The following is a 27,460-nucleotide window of genomic DNA, read 5'->3' on the forward strand; positions in this document are numbered from 1 at the left end:
CTGTGGAAAACAGTATGGAGGTTTCTCAAAAAACTAAAAATTGAACTACCATATGACCCAGCAATTCCACTCCTGGGTATATATACAAAAAAACCCCCAAAACACTAATTCAAAAAGATACACGCAACCCACTGTTCACTGCAGCGTTACTGCCAAGATGTGGAAGCAATCTAAGTGTCCAACAACAGATGAATGGATAAAGAAGGCATGAAACATATATACAATGGATACTACTCAGCCATAAAAAAGAACGAAATGTTGCCATATGCAACAACATGGATGGACTTGGAGGGCATTATGCTACGTAAAATAAGTCAGACAGAGAAAGACAAATACTGTGATATCACCTATACGTGGAATCTAAAAAATACAACAAACTTGTGAATATAACGTAAGAAAAACAGACTCACAGATAGAACAAACTAGTGGTGACCAGTGGGGGAGAGGAAACGGAGGAAGGGAAAGATAGGGGTAGGGGAGTAAGAGGTACAAGCTATTAGGTGTAAAATTAGCTACAAGGATATACTGTACAACATGGGGAATATAGCCAATGTTTTTATAATAACTATAAATGAAGTTCAATCCTTAAAAACTGTAAACCACTACACTGTACACCTGTAACTCATATGATACTGTACATCAGTCACACTTCAAAAAAAAAAGGAGAGCGGAGGAGGCTACAACGGGGATTGCTGTTAAGAAAAGCAAGGCAGTAACAGAACAAAAACACATGGAGCGGAGCCCTCCCAGCTGCACCCACACTGGAAGAAATGACAGCAGTGCTGCCGGTCTGAGTGGCCCGGAGCCAGTGTGCAATGGAGGGGCGGCAGCCCTGCCGGGACTAGGGAGGCTGGGCCCAGGTCCTGGCGTTGCCACCCGCGCCCTACCCAGGGCAGCTCAGGCCAGACCCCACGGGCACCTGCCCAGCAACCCGGCGCACTGGGCGTGGATGGGACACGGATGGCCATCTGGCTTTGCTATTTGGGGGTGGTGTGCGGAGGGAACAGTGAGGCCACGACGAAGGCAGTCAGCTCAGCACGTGCCTGGGGAAGGGCTCGGACGGTCCTCCCGTTTCACAGAAACTGAGTCACGAGGTAGTGTGTGCCCCGCCCCCCCCATACCCGGAGTCTCAGAAGGAGCAGCGCGCTGGTGCCAAGTGACCCCTGTGGCGGCGCCCCGCGTGGTCTTGACCCACGTGGCTGCAGGGGGTGGTGCCTGTCCAGAGGTGGGTGGGCCCCCAAGGTCGCGGGCCCGCCTGGAGCACAGGCCACCCTCAGGCAGCCGGCCCCCTCCTCCCCAACCCTCCTCCAAGGAACCCACGTCGAAGACCGGAGCAAGCCCTGTCTTGGGGAAACTGAAACCCAGGATAGTGGAGGAATTTGTCCAAACCACACACATCAGCAACAGAGCCGGGACGGGGCCCCAGAACGCTCAGCCTCCGGTCCTGGCTCTGATCCCTCAGGGCAGGGGGCAAGCTATCTCCCCTCCTTTTCTCCCCCTTCAAGTGGGCGCGATGTAGCCACCGTCTCTGACTGTTCTGAGGGCCAAAGGGGCACCAAGGTGCCCTTTAAACCCCAAATGCTTCCTCTCCCCACCCCGACTGTCCGCCCCTCCACACAAGTCTCTCCTGGGCCTACCAGGTGTGTGGAGGGAAGACTGGGGTCCCAGTCGTGGGCCGTGTCCCGCCAGGACCCCTCCTCCCACCTCAGGGGCTGCGATGGCGGCAGACGCTACTTGGAGGCGGTGGTGGGGCAGTTGCCCTGCCTTCATCTTTAATGGCCAGTGCGGTACACTTAGTGGACAGACGGGTGGACACCGGACATAGAGGGGCAGGGTGGTCACAGCAGTGCCGTGGGTACCTGTCCTCCCCGTGGAGAAGCCCATCTTTGGCAGGATGATCTGGGAACGCCCCCAGCTCAGGGCACCGAGCCAGCCTGGACCTCTGGGGGGACCCCATCCCTTCCTACTTGCCAGGGACTCCGGCATGTCTGTCCCTCCTTGGGCCTCCCTGGACAGAGCTCAAGGCCTAGGTCACAGGTTGACTTTAGCCAGGGCGTGGGCCCTGCTTTGCGGCCCCCAAACTGTCCGCCTCCTGGGAGGATCTGGAGGAGTCATCGGGGGTCCCCAGGCAGGCACAGACGCCCGGGCCTGTGGCATCACGTGGGTACCAGGGTGCACGGGGCGTGCTGGCATGGGGTGGGTGCACCCAGGCCAGCACCAAAGCTGGGGTTGCAGAACGGCCAGCGCAGACCGTGGTCTGAAACCATTCAGACCCAGAGCTTACAGCTCCTTCACAGCAAACGCATTTCGCTGGGGAGACCCAGCGTTTAAGAACGGGGATGGGGGAGGCCTGGGGGCGAGGGGTCCCCAGTGAAGGAGGTGCTGAGGACGGTATGGCTGGAGCCATGGGGCCCTCAAAGCAGAGCCAGGTGCGGGTCACCAGAAGGGGACACCAGCCGGTGGTGTGTCAGTGTCCTGGCCGGCGCTGGGACCACCAGACACACGCAGCGGCAAAGGGCGGCGTGAGACGGGGCGCGGAGCACAGCGCTGGCGGGGCCCTGGGGCAGCCACGCGTCCGGGCCTCCGAGAACCCGGCAGAACCTTGGGGCCGGAGTGAGGGCAGGTGGGCCCAGAGCGGGTGGCGGTCCTGGCACAGGGAGGAGGCCGGGGCCCCGCAGGCACTGCAGGCGAGGGTGGGGAGGGGACCCGGCAGCCCTCCGTGGGCGGGGCTGGGGGCCCAGGCCTGGCTCAGAGGCCGGCGGGGAAGGAGGCGTTGGCGGCGGCGCGGTCGGGGCAGCTGCCGTGGGCGTCCCGCGTGAGGCTGTAGGTACAGTAGGCCACGGCCGAGCCCAGCGTCAGCCCCGTCATGTAGGACACGGTCATGGTGTTCCCTGCGGACGGGACCGGACCTCAGCTGGCGGGAGGGGCCCTGCGGGGAGGGCTGGAGCCAAAGCCCTAGCTCCTCAGGTGCGAAGCAGTGACCACGGCCAGCTCCCGCCTGGGAGGCGGCCGCCCCAGGACCGTTCCACCCTGCCTGCAAGTGCCGGGCACTCCAGGCCTCACCTGCTTCTCTTCCTCTCCAGCCCCCTACCTCCAACTGCTTCCTCATCATGGATCACTTAGAATGTCTACTGGGCTTCCTGAACCTACTGTGTCCAGAACCCCACTCCAGTGCCCCTTCCCACACGGCTCCCTCCCCATCTCACTTGACGGCGATCCAACCTTCTTGCCGAGCAGCAGGACCCGCTTGGGAGTCCTTCTTGACCTGCCCCCCTCGCCCCACCCCCTGTCCTTTTCTCACACTCCATCTCCCAGTCCATCAGCTGGCCCCGTGGGCCCTGCAGTCAAAACGGATCCAGAATCCAGCACTTTCTTCCAAGCCCCTCCCACCTGTTTACTATTCCACTGCTGCCCCCTGCCCCGGGGCCTTTGCACACGCCATCCCCACCACTCTGAACACTCTTCCCTTGCATTGTCACATGGCCCCTCACTACTTCCTCCAGGTCTCAGCTCAAGTCAGCTCCTCAGTGAAGCCTTCCCAGACTGCTCTGCTTCCACAGTGAACCTCCTACCACGACTCTCTCGTCCCATTCCTCAATCACACTCATCACCGTCCAACACATTACATCTTTTTGTTGTCTCTTTGTCACCTCTGGACTGTCAACCCCACAAACACAGGGATCACTGTTTTGTCACCACCATGTCCTCAGAACCTACAACAGTGCCTGGTGCACGGTAGGGGCTCACCAAGTAGCTGTGAGATGGGTGAGGGGGTAAGCGGTTGGTGAACGCCCCCAAGCTACGAGCTCCGAGGCTGACTTGACCCTGGGACCCAAAGGTAGCTTCTTGCTGTGCGCTCTTGACTTCTACGGGCCTGGGTTTCCCTGGCTGGCAGTGGCCAGTCCCGCCGGCAAGCCGGGCGCGGGCCGAGCAGCGCCTTACCTGCTAGCTCCCGCTGCTTGGGGCTCACTTTGCCCGCCGCCAGGATCATGGGTACGCTGCCGAAGTAGCCGTTGCTGATGCCCATGAGGAGGGAGAGGACGCAGGGCCAGGCCGGGTGGCGGAGGGCAGGCGTGCCGCTGGGGGAGACGCACAGGATGAAGAGGGGAATGAAGACCGCACGCAGGCAGGAGCAGGCCAGCAGGTGGGGGCCCCGCCAGTCCACGGGCAGCGCCGCCAGGATCTGCGGGGAGACCGACGTGTGGGCCCCTGCCCCTCCCCTCCCCCTCACGGCTTCCGGGCAGCCTCCAGACACACCCCTATCCCCGGACACTCCCGGCTCAGGCTGTGTCCCCGTCCTTTCCCACCTTTGTCCACGAAACCCCACCAAAGCCCTCATATGGCGACACTGAGTCCTTGCTATGTGCCCAGCACCCAGCTAAATACGACACACGCGCCCCTGTTCAGCCTGCACGGCACCCTCGCCGGGTGGGGCCCTTGACATTATTTGAGAAACGAGGATACAGAGGCCCAGAGGGTCAGGCCCACCTGCATCAAGTCGTATGAAGTAGCAGCAACTGAACCCACTAACTAAGCTTTGCTCCCTCGGGAAGCACAGACTTGAGCTTCTCAGACCTCCCAGCTGTGTGACCCCAAGCAGATGGCTTTCCCTCTCTGAGCCTTGCGTTCTTCTACAGAAAACCAACGACAGGCCAGCCACTTCTGGGTGCTCTCCTTCGTGTGCCCACACACCTGCGCTCAACCAGTGAGTGTGGGGCAAGCGCCGCCTCCCCCACCCCTCCCAGCTGCGGTCTGGACCACGGCTCGGCTCCTGCCCTCCCCCCACCAGGAGCCACGTGCATCCTCCGCTTGGGGCTTGCGCCTCCCCGGGGACCCTCCCCGCGGCTCCCGCAAGGACCCTGGCGTCTGCTGCCCCCACCCACAGCGTCCTCCCCCAGGGCCGGGAGGGTTGGCGGGGGCGCCTACCTTGCCCACGAAATCAGAGAGGTTGAACACGGCCATGATGAGAATAGGCAGCCACTCGCCCAGGATGCAGTGGCGGATCTCGGACTCGAGACCCGGAAACAGGCACAGGGTGATAAAGTAGGTCACGGCAATGGAGAGCATGTCCGCCCAGATGACGCGGGCCACCACGTAGCGGTGCAGCAGCAGGGCTGTGGGAGGCCGGCGGGGTCAGGGGGCCGCACACCTAAGGGGCCCCAGCCCGCCGGAACACCCCCTGCCCTCCGCGCGCAGACGAGACGGGACGCCGGGGCCCAGCCCGCCCCACCTCGGAAGGAGGGCCAGCTGCGCCTGATTCTCGGCCGAGGCACATCAAAGCGCGTGTAGGCTCCCCCGCCGCCGGTCACCTCGTGGGCTGGGCTGTCCTTCGGGGACCCGCCGTTGGCCAGGCCTGGGCTCTGGTGCTCCTGGAGGGGGTACAGGGTGGGACGCGTTTGGGCGAGGGCCCCCCTGCAGGCTCCTGCCGGCCGCTTCCTCACCGTCCTGCAAAGACGCCAAGCCCCTCCCACGCCTCGGAGCCTCTGCGCGTGCGCTTCCCTCTGCCCCGCCCCCCCCACCCCCAACCCATGCGTTTCGTGTGGGTCCTTACAGCCCTCCATACGGCTCAGGTCTCAGCCCAGAGGCACTCGCGGACCCTCCGTGCCCATTAAGGGGGCCCCGGTTTCTGACGTGGGCTTTGTCACAGCCGGCCTCCCTTTGCCCGGTCTCTGGCTCCGCGCAGTGTCCCCAGGCGAGGGCCCAGCGAGGGTGACTCGCTGGAACAACGTCTTGGAGAACATTCTGGCTCCCCCTGCCCTGCCCTCCTCGTGGCCGGGGCTCCCCGGCGTCTCAGCCTCCACACCTGCGCTAAGTGGTCCCGCCGCCACCAGAAGGCGCCCCAGCTCCCCAGGATGGCTCCGGGCGGGCCTGCGGGGGAGGCCACAGGTGTGGGCCATCACACCGGGGGCTGGGGAGATTAAGGCCTCAGGTGTGGGCTGTCACAGCCAGGGGGCCTCAGGTGGGTGGTGCAACCAAGGGATGAAACCTTGGTCCACAGAACAAAGGAGGGCCCGTGGGTAGGAGCCTTGGGCCACAGGAGGAGCTGGTGCCTGAGACGACAGCGCGGCGCGGCTGGAGGAGCTCGGCTGCGACGGGGCGGCGGCCGTGCCGGGCCTCCCGGCTCTCTCCGCCGACCTCGCGACTTACAAAGTGCACGTCCTCGGCGGCCACGTCGTGGTGCACGCGGTAGCCGGCCCTGCGGCCGGGGCGGGGCCGCGCCGTGTGGTAGAGCACGAAGCGGCTGCCCCGCACCAGCAGGTGCAGCAGGAAGCAGAGCAGCTCCAGGCCCGCGGAGACCAGGAAGAAGATGAGTGTGCCGGCCCGCTCGTCGGGCAGCAGCAGCTTCGTGAGGATGCGGCTCAGGGAGACCATCACGCCCGCCGTGCCTGCGGAGGGAGGGGCCGTGACGCGGGAGACCCCGCCCACTCGACCCCCGCCCCGCCCCCCAGCAGCCCTGGGACAAGGCACAGCTGTGGCTGCCCACAGGATGCGCCCGCGCAGACCGCCCCTCTCTGGCCCCTGCGCCGGCTCACACCCCCCCACACACACACCAGGCGCACTGATCACGTGCTTGCTGTGTGCCCTGCACCATCCGCCCTGAGGACACAGTGGGGACGATGCATGCGGGCCATTCCTTCTGGGGCTCGTTGGGGAGAGGCCCCAAACAGGTCGCAGAAAAACACCAAGCATTGTGCAGGATTTGGGGAGACAGGCAAAGACGAAGGGGCGAGCATCCATTGGCAGGGAGCGAGCGTGAGCTCTACGTGTTTGTGTTTGCGGAGCTGAACGGAAGTCGTGGGCTTGGAACCAGGTGGGCGGGGTCCTAAGGTCACAGGGGAAGGTGGTGGGGGTCACGGCAAGAGGGGTTCCTTCCTGGAACCAAAGTCCACAGACGCGAGGCTTGGAGCCCTGGGGGCACCTGGTGGGCCTCACCGTATGTAGAGGGTACAGAGTACCCCAAAGGGTAGAAATGAGCGTGGGTCGTTTCAGCCCAGAGCCCTCGTGAGTCCCGCCCCACAGCACGGCTGAGCCTGGCCCATCCTGAGGACATCTGGACGAGGTGCTCCGAAGTGCTTGCGGCTGGGCTGAGGGCGGGGCGGCCCCCGTGCTGGAGGGCAGCAAGACAAGAGGGGGAGTCGGCTGCTCGGACCGGGGCTGGGGCGCAGGGCTCACCCCGGAGGGCAGGTCCACACGACTTGCAGGGGCGCGGAGCACTGGGTGTCGGGTAGATCCCGGGGGTGAGCAACGGGGTGCCCTTCACTGAGCGGGGGCCGGTGGGATGACGTGTTGGGCTTGGGAAAGGGAGTCCGAGTTGCCCAGTGGGGGCGGGGCTCTGAGGAGAGCTTGATGCTGAGGGCCCGCACCTGACGTCACGGGTGTAGATGAGCCGCCCCTGCACACACACACGCACACACGAAACGCATGCCTCGCAGACGCTGCGAGACACTCGAGACCCACGCTCAGAGTGTGGCACGTGCTCCTCACATCACAAAGGACTCTGCACCCCAAGAGGCCACGCCCGTCACAGCCTCATCTCTCCTGTCTGGGAGTCCGGCCCCCCACCAGCCGGGCGATCCCCAGCCCCGCACACCCAGGGCTCCCGAGCCCCGCCTCGGTCCCAGGAAGAGGGTCCCAGAGCCTAGGCAGCCCAGCGCCCAGCTCCTGGGGTCTGCAGATACTCACTCTCCCCCGTCATCACCCCTTGCGTGTACCTCTTGGGCAGCATCCCCGTGTACCCGTAGAAGCTGGATTGCTGCACTTGAGAGAGAGAGAGAGAGAGAGAAGGAACCATGAGACACCACTTAACCACCTGTTTGCTTAGAACAGAATTCAGAAGTTTGAGAACACTGTTGGCAAGGGTTGCTGGGAAAAGACAGTAAGGGCACTGGGAGCAGAGGGACCTTGTCCAATCCCCTCGCGGGATGTGGTAGAAAGAGCACCGCCCCCTGCATAGCACAGTCCTGCCTTCGACGTCCCCGCCCCGGGGCTGGCCAGGCCCCCCAGCCTCCCGTGGTCATCGACACCCAAGCAGAAATGACACACATCACTCCTGGGCCAGGTAGGAAAAGCCCACATGGTCTTCTGGTCTGTCTTTCCCCAGGGGCGGCCACAGAAGAGGCCACGTGTTACAGACGGGGAGCCACCGTCAGTCCGAGTGAGTGTGGAAATAACCCCACCGACACGCTGGACGTGCAGCCAGAGCCAGAAATAAGGCTGGTTCTGAGAAGCCACTGGGATCTCTGGGCTCGTTTGTTACCGCAGCACAACGTCTCATCCTGACCGACAAGACAGAAGTGCAGCGGTATCTGGGGAAAATGAAAACGTACTGGCTCAAGCCCTACGGTCCAGTGACTCCACGCCTAGAAGTAAACCCTGGAGCAGGGCTGACAAACTAGGATCTCCTGGTGGCTACCAGCATTTTTTCTTTATTTTTTTTAACGAAATAGAACAGAGTAGACCTGAGTACAAAGCCTGGATTGAGAACATTATTTCACAAAGCCTTGATTTCATTTATAAACACACACACACACACGCACACACGTGTGTGCTGGGTCATAACGTGAAATGTATCTCTTTCTGGAAGTCACGATCAACAGAACAATTAATTGGCCTGGACCTTCGCAAACATCATAGCCACAAAAGACAAAGAAAGGCTGAGGACCGTTCAGATTAAAGGAGACTAAAGATGTGACCAGTGATGCAACGTGTGATCCTGGGCTGGGTCCCGGGTCAGAAAAACCAAACGCTGTACAGGACGTTACCGCGACAAACAGTGAAATGATTATGGATTGTAGATCCGATGATAGTATTGTATCAATGTTAAATGTCCCGATTTTGGCAGTTGTAAATGTAGTTCTAGAAGAGATGTCTTAGGTTGAGCTGTTAAACACCCTGAACTGTTACCATTTAGGCAAAGAAGCATGATGATGTCTGCAAGTAATTCCCAAACGGTTTAAGGACAAAACATACATTTTCTACTTATATATATGTAGGGGAAATTTCATATATATACATATACTTTAGAAGGTGGAGGAGGGGGACTTCCCTGGCGGTCCAGTGGTTAAGACTCCGCGCTCCCAGTGCAGGGGGGCCGGCTTCGACCCCTGTTCAGGGAACTAGATCCCACATCCCGCAACTAAAGATCCCACACTCGGCAACGAAGATCCTGCATGCCGCAACTAAGACCCAGCGCAGCCAAATAAATAAATACATATTTTTTAAAAAGATTCTTACTTAAGATAAAACAAAAGATGGGGGCAGGGAGGGGGAACAGAGAAAGCCAGCGAAGGAAAGGAAGCACGTGTGGCAAAATGTTAACAGTTGGTGAATCTAGGTGAAAGGTATATGGGAATTCATTATATTATTCTTAACCTTCCAGGGGTTTGAAACAGTTTCAAAATAGAAAGTTAACAAAAAAAAATTTTGAAAGCTACCGCCCAAGAGAAACACAGTGACGCGGTGACATGGGCAGGAGAGGTTGTGAAGCCATTTATACCTGAGAAAACCAGGGAACTGCCTCGGTGTCCCCATGGCATGTGGGCATGTGGACACGTGTGTGCAGAATGTGTGTGCTCTGACACTGGGTGTGACCAGCGCACGCAGCCCTTTGGGTGTGAAAAGTAGACTCGCCCATGTGCACACGGACACGTACCGGCACTGGGCCTGGCCCACCCTGTATTCACGTGCCCCCAGCACACGAACCGCGCCGGTGGAACGGCCCACAGCGGGCACCCAGGGGCTCCGCCCACCCCGGCCCCTGGCCCTACCTGTGCAGCCGAAGGCCACGGTGCCCACCGCAGCCAGGTTGATGGCATAAGCCTGGTCACGAGAGAAGAGCTGCAGCCACACGTCACAGATGCTGATGAAGAGGAGGGGGCCCAAGGCTAAGAGGTAGCCTGTGTGGGGAGAGGTCAGAGAGGTGGCAATCGATAGTGGGCTGGGGGAGGCCCCTCATCCCCCAACACAGAGCCAGGTCTGAGATGCCCTCTCTCGGCCCTTCCCCTTAATACTGGGAGGGCGGGGACATCTTCGAGTTCTAGGAGGGGCACCCAGAAGGCTTCCTGGAGGAGGCGCCTCTTGAGCTGGGTTTTGAAGCTGAATGTTACCATGGAGACAAATGGGCGAGGAAGAGCAGGAAAGAGCAGGGGCCCCGGGACACACGTGGGGTGCACAGCGGCCTCGCCAGGCGCAGGCATCACGCCAGCAAGCGTTACACGCACATGGGCCTGACACTGTCTTCGTAGCTGAACCCCGTGACATTCCCAGGAGGTGCGCCCATCTCACAGACAAGGAGAGTGAGGCACACGCAGGGAGTGGAGGGGCGTGTGACGGGCGGGTGTGAGGGCTGGGAGCCCGGCGGGCGGCGGGCGGCGCACCCGCGGTGATCCTCGCGTGCAGGCTCAGTCTCTCCACCAGCGCGTTGTTCAGGAGCACAGCCACCAGCGCCACCAGGATGTAGGTGAGGCTCATGTCAAACACAATCGAGGTCCCTGGCGGGGGAGGGTAGCAGGGGTTCAGGGGAGCCCCAGCCTCTGCACTGCCCCCGCCAGGCACTCCTTCCTCCCTCAGCCCCAAAGGGGCTGACAGCCCAGAGAGGGTGAGTGGCTGCCCTTGGGGTCACACAGCAATTCACAGCCGAGCTCGTGTCTGAATAAAATGGGCTCCGCCAGTGGGGTCCTGCCCAAGGGGTTTCTGGAGGGCGGCAGGCCTGAGCCAAGTGTGCGGGGCGGCGTGCGACGGCAGGACGCGACTGTGGGGGACCCACCTGGGTACTTGTGGTGCAGGTAATCCACGTCGGTGATGAAGCTATTGTAGGGCAGCAGGAAGCCCACGCCGGCCAGGAGCATCGCAAAGTAGATGGCGTGGTAGCGGTCGTCCGGCACCGGCTCCTCTGCCAGTAAACCCAGACACCAGGTGAGACGCGGAGAAGCCCATCCACGACCGCCACATCAGGGCCGCGGTCCACCACCATGGCCGCAGTCCACCGCGGCACCCCCATCACGACCACCACAGCCACGGCCACTCCGGCTGCCACCCGAACCACAGACGCGGCAGCCCACCATTCGTCTGTCACTGCCACCAGAAGCACTGCCACCTTAGCCACCACCACCACGGCCACTCCCACCGTATCCAAGCCACCAAAGCCATCATGACCACGGCTACTCTCCACCACTATGGCCACAGCTGCCCACGCCACCACCATCATGGCCATTATCAAAAGTCACCAAACACCATGGCCACTGTCGCCGTCGTACCCACCACCATGGCCACCGTCACCACACCCACGGTCCCTCATCACTGCGGCCGCCGCCCCTGTATCCACCAGCATTGCGGCCGCCGTCACCCCGGCCGCCATCCATCCCCAGAGCCACGGCTGCCAAAGCCGCTGCATCACAGCTGTTCCCATCACCTCACAGCCACTGTAACCACGGTCACTGTCCCTGTGGCCGCTCTCCACCTTCATGGCCCCAGCTGCCCCAGTCACCACAGTCGTGGCTGCTAGACATACGACCCACCAACACCACGGCCCGTGCGGCCATCACCGCAGCCGGCGTCCGTTACCAAGAGGCTGCTGCCTCCGTGACTCTCACCATCGTGGCCACTGAAGCAGCTGGCTGGAGAGAACGGTGAAATGGCCTTTTGGAGGCTCAGCTCTGGGACCAGCTGGGTGGCCAGACCTGGCGGGGCTGAGGCAGTGTCCTCTGGGAGGCTACCTGCGCTCTAAACCAGCGTCCAATATACAGGGCTGATTCTCCTATAGTTAGCGCTCACATATCCAGGAACCACGGGCAAGAGTGGGAGAGGGATCACTCACTACGACCCTTAGAGATCCACCGGCAAAACGTCTGCTTCCCACCCCCATGACCTGAGGCTCCGCTGGTCAGAGGGCTTCGCTCCAAAGGGAGGAACGGTTCCACCCCAAGACACAGTGATCCTGCAGAGAACAGGGTTGCTGCCCTGGCTGCGGGACTGGTCCTGACCATCACTGGGAAATCGGCTTGCTCCCGTGTGTGGGCACGAGAGAGCAGGTCTGCAAGACAGGAGATTCCTCGTGGCCTCTCTCAGGATGTCCAATCCCTGTGATACAGTCAATGGAAAATGATACCAACCCAAATCCAGCAGGACGGCTAGTGATCCAGAGCGTCCAAGAATGAAGGTCGGGGGAATTCCCTGGTGGTCCAGGGGTTAGGAGTTGGGGCACTCTCACTGCTGGGGTCCCAGGTTTGATCCCTGGTCGGGGAACTAAAATCCCATAAGCCGCATGGCGCGGCCAAGAAAAAAAAAAAAAAAAGAACGAAGCTTGGGTCACCCACCCCAGGCAAAGAACCATGACCAGTTAAGATGCTTGTGGTGGAAAAGTGGAATATGGGATGGGTGGTGGGGGAGAAGGTAGTTATAAGTACCAGCTACAATCATATGACTAGTCAGACATGAGGACTGATATTGTCACGAGTATTGCTTCCTTTTTTGGATATGAATATGTGTGTGTACGTATTAATCAGATGCTTTTATTTTACTCACTTTCTCACCCCTGTATCATCTAACGTAAGACGTGTTCGTAACAGTCAACCCTGTATCTCGGGGGTGAAGTTCGGGGGATCAAAGGAGAGGTGTGAACATCAGCGCCCAGGACTTTGCCTCCTTTGGGGAAAGGGTTAGTGCGCTTTTGTGCGTATGGGGTCAGTTACGTCCTGGTAGGCGGGGGGTTGACTGTTAGCGTCTGTATCTGGAGACTAAGTATGGCTTAGGGAGCTGCGGAGAGGAGGCAAGCTGGCAAGGGCTGGACTGTAACATGGTCAGTTTGTAGGTCAACTTGGAGGCTCAACCACAGTCCTCAGTTGTTCAAACACTGACCAAGGTGCTGCTATGAAGATTTTTCTTTCGCAGAAAAAAATCACACAAAGCCCCTCCTTAGTTACTTGAAGTTTGATCAGAAGGGAATTTACCCTGGCTGGGCCTGACCTAATCAGGTAAGACCTTGAGGCCTTCCCAGAACTCAGGGACCCCGACCGGCCCGTGGCCCTGGGGTTCCAGCCTCTGCCTGGGATCTGCCGTCCTGCCCAGCTGCCTGATGGGACTTCAGAGCGGCTTAGCCAGCCTCCTCTTTAGTCAGCCAACGTCCTGTAATAAATGCGTTCGGATGTATCTATACGTCTATATCTGTACTGCATCTTTAACTCTCTTTCTAGCTCTGTCTGTCTCCTACTGGCTCTGGTGGAACCTGGACTGATGCAGCCACCGTCACCATAGCTATTACAGCTAAAAGCACCACTGCCCTGGCCACCGTGGCCACCGCCCACTTCTATGGCCACGGCAACGTGCCATCCACCACCTGGCCAGAAGCTGACTCTGTGCACACCCACAGGTGCAGGGGGATTATCCCAAGCCAACATTTGCTCTCAGCCAGCAGAATCTCCACTCCCCAGCTGCAGAGAGAGGGGATGGAAGCTGAGAGTAAGTCTCCATGTCGGAGCCTCAAGTGGTCCTAGTATAACCTGTAGCCAGCCAGCCCCCAAACGAGCTATCGCTTACAGCGGGCCTCCTGAGTGCCGGGAAACGTCTAAAGCCACGTTTTGCGGATCCAGTTGCAAAAGCACATGAGGGTGGCCCCAGGATCACCCCCCTTTTCCAGATGAAGAAACTGAGGCCCAGAGAACAGTGACTTACCCAAGGCCCCTGAGTGGACAGAGGCAGGAGCTGGGGTCGAACCCAAATCTGCTCGACTCCAGACCCGCCCACCGCCCACTCTGCAAGTCTGATCTCACAGGCAACTGGCCTATTTCCTCCATGTAGGGGGTCTGAGGCTCCGAGAGGTTGAGGCGCTTGCCCTAGGACACACAGCCAGGTGGAAAACCAGGTATTTGTTTCTTGGGGATTTTTTTGGGGGGGCCGTGCTGTTCAGTTTGTGGGATCTTAGTTCCCTGACCAGGGATTGAACCTGGACCCTCGGCAGTGAAAGTGCGGAGTCCTAACCACTGGACCGCCAGGGAAGTCCTCAAAACTGGGGTGTTTGAACCTCCCATCAATCCTCTTTTCGGACACTTTCCCATCTCCACTGAAGTGAGGCAGGGCTTGCTCTGACCCAAGAATGCAGCCAACACAATATGCGTCAGTCGTAGACAGAAGCTTACATACAGGTCAGTGCATGATTCACCGTGTGCCCTCCCACCTCCTCAGTGGTCGTGGAAACCCACGTTAAGATGGAACCTTCCCTGGGCACGTGGCATTAGTGAAGGCACTGGGCCGGTGGGCTCGTTTGTTACCGCAGCAGATCTAATCCATCCTGACCGACGCTGCCTCCCGGGTTCGGTGACCACCCCCAAGGTTCCCCATCCCGGGAAGGCTCCTGAGGGCTCCCACAGCCGTCCCTGCTTTGGGGCAGACGCACCGTCACTCACCAGAGTCCGTGAAAATCGCGATGCCCCTGGCCCTACTGCCCTGGGCCCGGGCTACCCCGGCCACCGCCTCCTCCAGCTGGCCGCTGCTGCAGCTGGAGCTCCGCACCACGCTCCTGTGCGGCGTGCTCGCGGCGCTGGGCTCCTGGAGCTGCTGGCTGCCCGCCGAGCCCATGGCAGCCCTGCTGCGGGGAAAGCAGATGACGCAGGCCGGGGAGGCCAGGAGGGGGTCCCGCCCCACTGTCACGCGGCCAAGCCTGCACCCCCGGGGGACCACCCTCTCTCTCCATCCCACCCACTTTGACACGGCGCGCAGGAGCACACACACCTAAGCGGACGAGTGATGGCACGTCACTTGCGTCTTACGATGTTCCCTGGCTGCAGTGGAGAGCAAGGCTGGAGGCCTGCGCGAGGGCGGCGGCAGGGGGCACAGCGGAGGGAAAGAGACGGGGGGGGGGGGCGGGAAATATTGTGAACGCTCTGTGTGCCAGCACCGTGCTCGAGGGTCCCACGAACCGTTTCCCTCCGGGAGGGGGTTCCGACATTCACTCATTTGACAGCGGATGTTAGAGCGTGAACGTCCCCCCGCCCACCACCCCGATCTCGCGGTAAGCGGTGGCCGGAACCCGGACCCAGGCCTGTGGGACCGCGAGCCGTTCCGGGGCCGACCGCGTGGGGCAGCAGGACGCCCCCCCTGTGGTCTTCCTCCGCTTCTCTTGCGTCAGCTCAAAGCTGGAGCCCTTACCTTTGGAGGAAAGGAAGGAGCTGATTGATCCTTGAGGGAGTAACAGCCCCACTGTGTAGGTGACCCTGTGCGTGTTGGGGGCGTCTAGTTTTTTCCCTGAAACATTGATCAGTTCGTTTTTCTCACAACTCTTATTAATTTATCTGATTGCCAAAAGGATACAAATTCGCTGTAGAGAATTTGAGACAAAGATGGGACACGGAAGCACCGGGTACTGAGCGTAGCACTTCCGCTTCCTGGGCCGCCCCGAGCACGTATGGGGGAACCCACGGAAGAAGCCGGGAGACAGAGCGCTTCCCGGGGGATCCCGCGTGCCCGGCGCTTCTCCGAGTCTCTCTAAGGATGGCGCCGGGCACGCCCAGCTCGCCCACCTCTGCTTCTCCCACATCTAACGTCCTTCCTGCCTCAGTTTACCTGCTTCCCAGCCTCCAGACAAGTGTGCTGACCAGCTACGGAGTGCCTCCCCCCTTCCTCGCTCCCCAGCGAGTTTTAGTGGGGGTCTGAGAGCCTGGAACCGTCCCTGCTTCCAGGGGGGCCCTGGGGACTGGGTAACTTCTGGTCTTGCCATCTGGCGGGCGCCCAGGAGCAGCGGAGAAGAGGGTTGCAGGCTTCTCCTTCCGGGGCCTGGGAAGCCGGGCGTGAACCCCTCTGGTCTCGGTGCTCTTTCTGTCGGCCCCAGCCCCGGGCCTCCTGCCACATCTGGCGCTGGGGGGCCCGAACAAGACACAGGACAGAGCTTGGCCTGGGTTTGAATGGCTGCGGCCTTAGGCAGGATCCTGCACTGGAGGCTTGGACACCCTCGGTCCCCAGGCACCCAGCGCCCTGGGTGGGGCCGGGGAAGGGGCCAGCGGCAGAGCGGCGGTCTACATCTACAACAACGGACACTCCTCCCTCCAGCCCTGGAGGATGTGTTCCCCACAGAGGCTCGGCGCCCCAAACCTGCCCGGCCTCCCCGCTGAGGTCTCCGCCCCGCCCAGTGGCCACGCCCCCCGGGAAGGCGGACGTGTTCGCATCAAGCCAGGAGGCCACCCAACGGCTCCCTCCCGCTCAGCGGGCAGCTGCCACCCACAAGGCCCCCCTCAGCCACTGTCCCCACGTGCTCCTCCAGTCCGCCTCCCGGGAGGTGCTCTGGCTCCCCCTGCGGCGGCCCCATGAGCCCTGATACGACCTTCCATGGTGGCAGGGCAGGGGGTGCCCCGAGGCTGCCCCCACCTCTCCCGGGCTGCAGGCCTCAACCCGCCCCTCCAGAATGCCCCCTCCGACTCCACACCCGCAGCCCAGAGCCCCAGCTCTTCCCCCAATCCGCTCCTCGTCCTCCCGGGCTCCCCTTTAGTGAAAATTTAAGGACAGACAGATCAGGGATCTTCTCCTGACCCCAGCAGTCCTGAAGGCCCGGCTCATGCCCCCCACTTTGCAGAAAGAGAAACTGAGGCACAGAGAGCCAGGTCCAGGGGTCCAGCTTCTTTTGGGAGCCCCGCCAGGCCGACCACCTTTGGCTCCCCCCATTTCAGAGGCAGCTGAGTGGGCAAGGGTTCTAACTGTGCCCCCGGGGCATTGTGAAGACGCTGGGTGTTGAACCCCAAGGCCAGGATGATCCCTCTCAGGGGCTGCGCTCCAGCCGGAGGGCACCAGGGAGCCTGAATTCTATCTGGAAAGCCAGCCTGTCAGCGCTCCTCGAACCTCAGGCTCCTCAGGAGCCCCAAGCCCTGGCCGGCTGGGCGCCCTTGGAGGGCCGTGGCCCGCTGGGCCTGGGCCAGCTCATGAGCTCTGCTGCTTTTTCCCCAGCCAAGCTTTCTGGACTGGCCCAACTCCTCCCTGCTGGTTCTGCCCACAGGAAAGTGGGTTTCAAGACCCTTGGGCCACCCGCTTCCTAGAGCCCGGGGAGCATGCATGAATGCACTGGCCACAGGAGCTGGCTGGCTCCTAGGGTGCCCAGTCCCAGGCCCTGGCCCCTGGCCTTGGTGCTGCAGTTCCCCCACCCTCAGGCTCTTTCTGCGAGACCAGCCCCATCGGCTACAAAGTTGGTTCCCAGGCCTGCGCTCCCAGGCGAAGGGCAGACTCCCGGACCACCCGGAGGCGACTGCCGGCCGCAGGCCACACCTCTTCCCGTCCTTTCCCAAGAGCTGGGAGGGGACCGGCTGGGGGAAGGGGTGAGGGGGGCGGCGGAGGTTCCAGGAGGGAAGTCCCGATGAAAGGGCGCTTAGGGTGTGCCCGGGGAGGGGGAGGCGCCGGGCCCTGAGCAGGGCCTGGAGCCGCCGGCCACTCTCCCCCTTCCCGGGTCTGGGTCCTGCGCTCGCACATGGGCTGGTGGGGGGCTGGTCCGGTCTAGATGCTGGATAGGGTGGGGGTGGGAGCCCGCTCATTCCGGGATGGGGGTGGGAGGGTGGGGGACTCGGGGTGCCCGGGGTCACGTGCCCCCATCCCTGGACTCGGCGGCCGGAGCCGGCGCGGAGCCGGAGGAGGCGCGGAGCCGGGCCGCGCGCGCCTCAGACAAAGGCTCCGACAGGTCCCCGCGTCCCAGCCGGTCCCCCGCCCCGCCCGCCTCCCCCGCGGTGACCGCTTACCTCGGCCCGGTCGGGTCCTGGGGTCCTCCACGCTCCCAGCCCCGGCCGCGCCCAACGCCCCCGCGCCGGGACCCCCGGGCGCCCGCGCCCCGCCCCGCTGCGCCCCGCTCCCCGCTCCCCTCCTCGGGCCGAGCGCGGCCGGCGTCCTCCGCGGGTCCCGGGTCGGCGACCGCGTCCGGGGGACGCAGCGGCGGCGGCAGCGGCAGCGGCAGCGGCGGGCACAGCGGGGGCTCCCGCGCTCCGCCCCGGCCCGCCACCCCCGCGGAGCCCCGCCCCTTTCTCCCCTCCCCCTTGCCCGCCCTCCTCCTCCGTCTCCCGCCCGCTGCGCCCGCAGAGGCGGGGGAGGGGCGGAGGCTGAGGTCGGGGGCCCCAGACGCCCCGGGGGCCGTGGTGGCCCCGGCGACCCTGGGGTGACCTGTGGCTGATCTACCGCCATCCCCCATGCCCACCTCCCCGCCTGAGTGTCCAGGCCTACTGCCCCCCTCCCCGCACCCCGTCCCCCGCTACCGACCCTTGTCCCCTCGCGGGGGAGGCCTGCGGTGCTCGAAGGGTGGGTGGGACAGGTTACCCGCTGAGCTGATCCAAGTTTTGAAGGGTGAGTAGGATTCCGCGGGCCGGAGAAACGTGTGGATTCCAAACAGGTCTAGGGGCTGCCGCAGGCCCCCGTGCCGCTCCTTCGCCTGCTCCCCACCCCTGCCCGCGGTGCCCTGCTCGCCGCTTGGGATCGGACCCTGACGCGGTCGCTTCCCATCACTGAGCCTCAGTTTTCTCCCAGGAAGGTGGAGCTGTAACCCTCTCCAGGGCTGTTAGACCCAGCCTCCAGATGGCTCATGTGTAACCTGGCCCTGAGAGAAGAGCCCTGTGCTGAGGCTCAAAAAACATGCCCTGGGAGGAGTCCACGATGGGGGGAGGGGGGATTCCTTGCCCGGAAAGGGGTCCAGACTCCAGGGGAGAACAAGAACCAGGTGGGAGGTAGATGAGCCTGCCCATGGGAAGCCCCCAACCAGGGCTGAGCCCTCCATGTGGGATCCACAGAGGGGCCTGCCAGGTCACGTGCCAAGCCCCTACCCGGATGCCCTCCCCTCACTTTCCACCAGACTAGCCCCTCTTCCTGCCTGTGAGTGAGAGTGGGCCAGGGGGACGTGGCCAGTTGTTCAAAGTCATTAATCTCAAAATTAATGAGCCTGATGCTTCCCACGGCCCTAGCTAGAGCTTTGAAAGGGCCAGTGCAGGAAACCATGCAGAGCTGCCCCGCGTGTAAATAAACATGATTCGGTGCCTGTGAGACATTGTTCTGGATTCAGGGGACACCTCAGGGTCCCTGCCCCCATGGGGTTTTGTAGGCAATAAACAGGTACAATCATTTGCAGAAGCATCAGATGACAGACAGTGGTGGGACCGACAATGGCATGTGTCTAAGGGAATGGGTGGGCAGTATTGTCTAGTGGTCAGGGAAGGCCACTCTGAGAAGGTGACGCTGGACCTGAGAGACTAGCCCCTGGTGGGGAGGTTTGTGGGAAGGGGCTTTTAGGCAGAGGGACAGCCAGGGCAAAGTCCTGAGGCCAGAGAAAGGGAGAAGCCATTCCGGGAAGAAGAAGCGGGTAGAGGGCAGGAGCCAGCCTGGGGGAGGGGGTCTTGTTGGAGCCCCTGGAGTGTTTTAGTCGGAGTAGGTTTTTAAACCTAGATTCCAGGTGGGAGTGCAAATTGGAACAACCCTTCTGGAAAGTAAGTTAGCCTTAAAAAAAAAAAAAAAAAAAGCCTTTCATCCAGAAAATCTAGCCTAAGGAAATAATTCTAAATACAGAAAGGGCCTTATATACAAAAATGTTCATCATATTGTAATAGCGAAACATTGCAAATAGCCTGATTACCCAAGAAGAGATGATAAGTAATATTCATCATGGTGGGAGACAGATGACATGATTGTGATATTTGAAAAAAAAAACCAAGAAATCGAATGGAATAACATGTCACCACTAGGATGTACAGTTATGAAGGATTGATAATAATAATGTGGAACACTGACAGTGTGAAAGCAAGTGACACAAACAGGAAGAAATGGGAAGAAATACAAAAGATACTTTGCACTTTGTGCCCCCAAATTGGAAAAACCAGGCAAAGGGGTTTTCTGGGAAAATAAAAATGAGCAGACAAGCTGCCATCAGACGAGAAATAAACTCTAAGTAGAATACATACTGGGGAGGAAATAGAGAATTTTGTTAAAGAACTACTTCGCCTCTGCTCCCAAACCCCAGGCGCGAGCAGTTTCACAGAATGATGGAATTCTACCCAACTTTTAAAGAACAGAGAGCCATGATGCAACTTAATTCATTCCAGAGCACAGGAAAAAAGAAAGAATATCCTAAACCTGATAAAGTTTTCTCTAAGAAAACAATGGCCTGGCCTGACCCGTGAATATCAGTATAAAACCCTAAATACAATATTAGCAACTAGTGATTGCTTCAGAGAAAGGAGGTGGGGGGTGGGGGCGGGGGTCAGAGAAAGGACACATTTTTTACTGTAGCCTTTTGTACACTTTGAATTTTTTAGTATTAAGTGAAACAAGTCTGATACACAATTATGCATAGAAGGAAATGTAGCAAAATGTTGAACTGTGGTCATCACTGAATGTGGGGACAGGAGAGGCATCATTATCTTCTCTATTTTTCTGCCTTTTCAAGACAAAGCCCATCAGTTTGCTAAGTCGGCTGAGAAACTTTGGGGTTTAGATTAGGGTCAAGGTCTGGGAGGGTGATGGATTTCTCCCAGTGTCCAAAGGACCTTGTAGCAAGGGCTGGTGATGTGATGGGGAGTTCAGGGCTGTGTCCTGGGGGCTTGGAGGGGCCCAGTGGCGGCAGGTGCATTTGAGGTGGGCTCAGAACTGAGAGGGCCAGGCCACCCCCACAGCCAGCTGTGTCAGGACCCTTCCTCAGGACCAGTCCAGCCGTGAGCTCCACAGGGCCACCTGAGCTGTGAAAACCACACACGCTTACTGTCTGTGCCACTGACCTTTGGTGCGTGTTTGTTACGCAGCATAGTCGTGGCTGTGATAACAGATACACTGGTTGATTGACTTGTCCTGTGCCCTGGTGTTGAATGTCGACTCCTTGCCCTGCACCATGCCGTGGGTCTCGTGCACGAGGACCTTGCTTCACCCTCTAAGGGAGATAGCATGCCTTCATTTCCCCACGGGGACCCTCAGCCCCACGGCAGCTCAGCAGCTGGTAAGAGCTCAGCCTTCCTGCTATGTGACCCTGGGCCACTCACCACCCCTCTCTGTGTCTCACATGGAAAACGGGCACTGAAAGGACCACAGTGAGGAGTAAAAGCCATAACACACTTCACAGGGGGCAACACTTGCTAAGTCCTCAGGAAACACTTTACAGACCTCCCCCAGCTGACCTCTCCCTGTTTCCTCCTGCACACTCACTTCTGAGGAATGGGCGGGAAGCGGGGGTGGCCTAGTGAGCCCTTATGCCTCAGGTCCCACCAGCAGGGAGGTAGCTCAGCTCCTCAGTCCAAGCTGATATAATTGCTTTAAAAACTTCGTGGGGACTTCCCTGGTGGCACAGTGGATGACTCCACGCTCCCAATGCAGGGGGCCCAGGTTGGATCCCTGGTCAGGAACTAGATCCCACACACATGCCACAACAAAGAGTTCGCCTGCCACAACTAGGGAGCTGGTGAGCTGCAACTAAGGAGCCCGCCTGCCGCAACTGAGACCCAGCGCAACCAAATAAATAAATGAATAAATAGTTAAAAAATAATAACAATAAAATAAATAAAAACTTTGTGGGCTTCCTGTGTATCAGACTATATAATACAATCCACTAGGTAAAAGCCGCACCCACACATCTCTCTGTGCTGGGTTGTGGAACAAGGCCCTTATGATTTTTACTTTCATTTATTTATTTGTTTGCGGTACGCGGGCCTTCACTGCTGTGGCCTCTCCCATTTTGGAGCACAGGCTCCGGACGCGCAGGCTCAGCGGCCATGGCTCACGGGCCCAGCCGCTCCGCGGCATGTGGGATCTTCCCGGACTGGGGCTCGAACCCGCGTCCCCTGCATCGGCAGGCGGACTCTCAACCACGGTGCCACCAGGGAAGCCCCCTTATGATTTTTAGAGGCCCTCTCGTCTAATAGAGAAAGTCTAAGATGCACGCTTTTAAGATTCTTAGAAGCCTTTTCATCTAGCTGGGGGCGTCTCAAGACACTACCTCAAATATTTCTTAACCATGCCCTTTACTCTTGACAGTGATATCTTGAGAGTTTGCTTGACCTGAGACCATGTTTTATCGACAATACTGTACATTTGATCTTTGTCTTAGGGTGACTTCTTTCCTGGGGGCTCTTGGGTTTGTTACTCCTGGTGGCCCCTCTAAGCGACCCTCCAGGTGGGTGCCCTTGTGCACAAATCTCAGAGGAGGCACTTTGGGCCCAAGGTAGACTCTTGAGAATAATTCCCACTGTCGCGTGACAACAGCTTCCAGCCTGCCCACCCACTGTCCATCCCTTCTCAGGGAGTAGGCGCCACCCCAGACCACCATGGCCCACCAAGGTGACTCTTTGGGGCGACCTGCCCACCCAAAGACCAGCGGGTGCGCTGAGGTATTTTCCTGTCCCCTCCAGCTACAGAGTGGGCTTGGCTTGTTTGAGGGGGAGGGAGGGACTGAAGATAATCTTGAAAATAAACTAAGTGTCCACAAAAAGACATACACAGATTTTATGCATAATAGTAGAAACCTGGAAACGGCCCAGGGCCCTTCAAGGGGAGATGGTTAAACAGACTGTGGTCCAGCCCTACCACGGAATGCTAGTTGGCAATGAAAAGGAACACGCTGCTGGTACCCCCAAAACTGGATGAACGTCAAGTGCATGATGCTGAGTGGAAAAGACAGACACAGAACACGTGTCGTATGGTTCCATTCACGTGAAATTCTAGAATAGGCGAGATGAATCCCAGGTGATCAAGATGGTGGTTACCTTTGGGGTGGGGGCAGGGGTGGAGTGCAAGGAGTGAGCAATGCTCTATATTTTGATAGATTTGGCTAATCCAATGTGTCCATCTGTCAAAACTCAGCAAACGCTCACTTCAGATTTGTGCCTTTCACTGTTGGTAAATTGTGTCTAAAAAAATCCCTCGGGGCTTCCCCGGTGGCGCAGTGGTTGCGAGTCCGCCTGCCGACGCAGGGGACGCGGGTTCGTGCCCCGGTCCGGGAGGATCCCACGTGCCACGGAGCGGCTGGGCCCGTGAGCCACAACTACTGAGCCTGCGCGTCCGGAGCCTGTGCTCCGCAACAAGAGAGGCCGCGATAGTGAGAGGCCCGCGCACCGCGATGAAGCGTGGCCCCCGCTCGCCACAACTAGAGAAAAGCCCTCGCACAGAAACGAAGACCCAACACAGCCAAAAAAAAAAAAAAAAAAAAAAAAAAAATCCCTCAACCCAAACCAAATAATGACCTCTAGGTAACACCGTGCAGGTTTAGGGGTGAAGCGTCCTGATGTCTGCAACTGACTTTGAACTGCAGTTAAAAAAGGAAGGCGGGCCGGTGGATGGATAGGGTGTCGGAGAGACGGACCCGCTCTCTCAGAGTAAAATGTAGGCGGGGAGCCTCTGGGGGCTCCCTGCATAACTCTTCTGACTCTTCTTTATGTTGAAAGTGTCGGGGGTAGGGGGAGAAGGAAGAGAGCCACGTGGCCCTCCCCTCCCCCACCCCACCTCCAGCCCGGCTCTGACCGGGCGGTCCCAGGCCACCGCGGCTCTGCCATCTGCTTCCTGAAGAGCTCCAACCTAATTTACTCCCCACTTATTAACTTAAAGCCCGTTAGACTCTTCCCATCAACCTGTACACGCAACCAAGAGCCAGACAGAGACATGAGTGAGGACCCTGCCTAGGACACAGCTGGGCAGAGGTGGGGCGCCGGGCCGGGCCAGGCCTCAGCAGGTGGTGGAGGGGTGAGGGTCTCCCCCAGCGCAGGGAGCAGCCTTCCCCTGCATCGCCTCCTCTAATTCTTATAGAGACCGGGGTAGCCTGGGAGCCCCCTTTTAGAGCCGAGGAAGCCGGCGCGGGAGCTGTGATGCTGGGATGAGGGGGATGGTGGGTCTCGTAGCCGCGGCCCTGGTCACAATCATAGCCATATGTGAACCGGATTTCGCGCTTGCAGTGACCCCGGGACACGGGTGTAGTCGGTCACCTTAGGGCAGGTGCAGGGACCAGGCTTCTGAGCTGGACAGAGAGGTCCCCTGGGACTGCTTGGACCACCCCCCCGCCCCCCCCCCCCCCCCCCCCCGCTCAAGGGGAGCAGGCCCTCGGGCAGCATCACAGGCCAGGATGCCGTCAGCCCCATCCCTGCGTGTGCCCCTGCATCCGAGCACCGCGGCATCCAACTCGAGAGAAAGTGAGACCCAGCCGTCTGGGCAGAAAAGGCAAATTGCATAAATGAAAGCCCAGGAGTCTGTCCAAGAGGACAGGGGTGCTGGTGAGGTGCTGAGTGGACCGCGGTAGGGGGAGGGGTCGGCGCTGCCGGGCACCCGCTGGGAGCCAGGCCCGGCCCAGGTCAGCATCGTCCGCTCAGAGCCTCCCGGTGACTCCGGGAGGGGAGGGCCCGCGGCTCAGAGAGGTGACTGGCCTCCCCAGCCCCCCTGTCTGTCCTGGGGGCCAAGCTGCCCCCCAGAAGCCCAGCCCCAGCCCCGGAAGCCTGGAGATCAGAGGGAGTCACGCCCCGAGCCCGGTTTCCGGGCCCCGGGGCCCCCGCCCCTCAGGACAGCCCAGGCCAGCCAGCGAACGGGCGGGCGTGGCGTGAAGGCTCCCAGGAGCCGCTGCTGGGGGCCGGCCAGGCCAGCGGCAGCTGCGGGCCTGGCTCCAGGAGCGCCTAGCTAGCTGCAAGAGCTCTTCATGACCGCCTTGGAGGATGCGGTGGGGGGATGGGAGCCCCGGGGGGGGGGGGGGGACCCTGGGCTGCCCCACCCGGAGCCGGTCTCCCTCCCGGCTCCAGGCTCCCTCGCGCTCCAGCCCACCCCCCAGCCCCTCCCTTGAGGCACCAGCCGCACCCAGGTTCCTTCGCTTCCCCTCCCCCAACAACGAGGCGACTCCTCCCACGCTTCGACCCACGTAGTTCCCTGCACCTGGAGGGCCTGCCCACCAGCACACACTCCCCAGCACCCACCAACGCGGTCTCATCCGCAAAGGCTCAGCACCACCGTCCCCTCCTCCAGGGAGTTCCCCCTGATGCTGGCATGCTAGGGCGGGCCCTGGTGCCCAGAGTCGCACAGCTAAGAAGCCTCGAGGAGTCAGCTCCTCTCTGGGCCTCGGGGCCGGGCCAGGTCTGGAGGAAGTCTCGGTCAGTGAAAGGGGCTGGGTGAACCAGCTACCGTCGGGGTCGGGGGCACAGTGGCACAGGGACCTGGGGCCACCTTGCTGATCTCAGAGGATGGCATTATGGCACGGTGACCAGGCTCTTACCAATACTCCGATTCCTAGAGCACCAAACGATAGCTCACGTCTGGCTCCTTTGCAATTAGCGTGCCCATTTCAGAGATGAGAAAACAGAGGCCAGAGGCTGGCCCAAGTTTTCCCAGCCAGGCTCCTGGGAGTGACAGAACCAGGACTGGAACCCAGACTGGCCACGCTCCTGGCCACACCTGGGCCACACCTGGCCACACCTGGGCCTTACCTGAGGCTTACCTGGGACTTTCCTGTGCTCCCTCCGAGGCCTCTCCCCGTGGAGTCAGAATTTGCTGTCAGACACGCGGCGCGAAGGAGCCTTCGTACTCTCTATTTACAAGAGGAGGCTTGTGAGCAAATTAGCAGGGTAACCAGGGAAAATGTTTGGCTTCCGTGGGTGGCAGCTGAAGCCATCTGTTCCCAAGTGCTGAGAGAACGCCGTGCCCGGCAGGGGGCTACCGGACCCCGCAGGCTGTGTGCCGCAGGGCAGGGCCCTCACCCTCTCTGGGCCTCAGGGTCTGCCCCTGTAAAGCTGAGGGGGCCTGGCCGGCCTTGGGGCTCCAGAACGCTCCCTGCCTGCCTGCCTGCCTCCCTCCCTCGTCTTCACTGCCCGCCCCCTACTGTGTAGACGCGCCCCTCCCCGGCAGGGGGAGGCCGCCAACCGCCAGGAGGACAGCGCCGGCCTCCCCAGCACCGGTCTTTGGGGTTCTATGTACCATTGGACTCATATGTTCTCCAGCTGAAAATAGCTTTATTGTCTCCTCTGATTATAAAGATGATAATTCGCCAACCCAGAAATTTCTGCCATAGAAAAGTCAACCGAGAGATACACCTTTCCTTGTGGGTGGAGAGCATCTGTCCAGAGACCTGTCTCTAAGCAGAGGGGGTGGTCCATGTAGGGGGTGAGATTGACTGGGATATTCCAGAGATGGAGATGGAGAGAGAGGTTTACCACCCTCACCTGAGGACTCTTTCGCTCCTTGTCAAGGTCCCCAGAGACTGTTGCTCTTGTGCCCTCTCGGGAGAGCAGAAAGGTGCAGTCTGAGCCTTGCCATCGGACAGATCCTGTGACGTTCCTTAGCCTCGCTGAGCTGAGCTCTGTTGCCTCGTCTGTAAAACGGGGTAACAACGGTAGCTGTGTCATTACGGCTGATATCATTAATAACGTGTGACAGTCATCGCTCCCGGACTGGTACTCTGGCTGTTGGCCTGTGACTAGCAGGAACAATCAATGCCCAGGGCTCCTTGCCAGTCAGTAATGGCTCACTGGGGGGCTGGCACCAGGTGGGCAGCACTTCTTGGAGAGTCTGGACCGTCCCACCTGAGGGCGGACTTGGACGTCCAGGTCGGTTCCCCCGGGCCGCTTTGTTGAAGGCAAAAGCTTCGGCTGCAGGGGCTTCTGTGACAGCTGACCAGTGAGTGACCCGCGTGGTCTGGTGGTGGCGGGCGCCCCTCCCCCTGAGCAGCTCCAGATCATCCAGCCTGCAGGGTAGGGGGACCGGCGGCCAGGGCAGACCCCGGCTGGGGTCCCCCTCCTCTTGCGGTGGGGCAGGTGGGGAGAGGGGCCGGGGCCCCGCAGAGCGCTTAGGGCGCACGGGCTGGGATGCGAGGCGGACACGGGACGTCTCCGCCAGGGATGCGTTTCGGGATCAGCGGGTGCGGTTGGCAGGCTGCCCACCTCAGGCTGAGAACGAGGCTGGCCGTGGCCCTTGGGGGCAGTGGGCACAGTTCCCCCGTATCCCCCCAGCCCACGGTGCACTTAATGAGGGAACATTCTAGATGCCACACTCCGCCTTCCCACTGCCGTGCGCCCTGAGAGCCCATGATTACATTCTTAGGAAATACTGCTAGACGGTTGTTAAACTCAGCCATTGTTAAAAAGCAAATAAACTTACCAAGGTAATACGTACTCAGAACTCAGGGCGTCCTAATTATTTCACTACTATCTGTGCTTTCGAGGTCACGTCCACCGTGTCACCACGTGTAGGTGAGCTGCCTCATTTCTCTTCCCAACTCTGCGCCATGACTTCATGCTGGCGTCTGGAAATCAGCCAGGCTTGGGAGTATTTACACCAGGGAAATCGGCCGAGGCTACAGATCAGGGCTTTTCCCACCAGAGGGCCAGTTGTTAAGGGCTATCCAGCACGCAACTGTTTCTCCCCAACGCCCACTCCACATCTAGGGTCCCGCAGTCCTCTCCTCCGAGGGTCCCTCAAGAACATCCCAGACTCCCGTGCCCTGGACTCCAGCCTGGGGTCACCTCTCCATCCCGTCTCCCTGGCACTGCTCTGCCCCCTCCAACCTCCTCCA

General features: G+C 60.2%; 1 protein-coding gene across 10 annotated transcripts; it reads right to left on the reverse strand.

Annotated features, from left to right (window-relative positions):
* Positions 1–1,747: 1,747 nt before the first annotated feature.
* On the reverse strand, positions 1,748–27,190 carry SLC29A4 (solute carrier family 29 member 4). Of its 10 annotated transcripts, XM_067012668.1 has the most exons (14): positions 27,046–27,190; positions 26,112–26,260; positions 25,391–25,480; positions 14,725–14,800; positions 14,400–14,578; positions 10,766–10,891; positions 10,377–10,490; positions 9,768–9,896; positions 7,684–7,758; positions 6,148–6,386; positions 5,231–5,369; positions 4,927–5,114; positions 3,943–4,183; positions 1,748–2,891 (listed from the first exon to the last, which is right to left on the reverse strand). In XM_067012668.1, the coding sequence occupies exons 5-14, from the start codon at positions 14,569–14,571 to the stop codon at positions 2,749–2,751; spliced, it is 1,566 nt and encodes a 521-aa protein (XP_066868769.1). In that variant the 5' UTR covers positions 14,572–14,578; positions 14,725–14,800; positions 25,391–25,480; positions 26,112–26,260; positions 27,046–27,190; the 3' UTR covers positions 1,748–2,748. The 10 variants fall into 10 exon arrangements, with proteins under 10 accessions (XP_066868769.1, XP_066868763.1, XP_066868762.1 ...); XM_067012662.1 differs by lacking the exon at positions 27,046–27,190 and having other exon boundaries at positions 3,943–4,079; positions 26,112–26,144; XM_067012661.1 differs by lacking the exons at positions 26,112–26,260; positions 27,046–27,190 and having other exon boundaries at positions 3,943–4,079; positions 25,391–25,727.
* Between the last annotated feature and the right edge of the window lie 270 nt (positions 27,191–27,460).

The sequence above is a fragment of the Kogia breviceps genome, chromosome 14, assembly GCF_026419965.1.
Source record: "Kogia breviceps isolate mKogBre1 chromosome 14, mKogBre1 haplotype 1, whole genome shotgun sequence".
In the NCBI taxonomy this organism is placed as follows: domain Eukaryota; kingdom Metazoa; phylum Chordata; class Mammalia; order Artiodactyla; family Physeteridae; genus Kogia; species Kogia breviceps.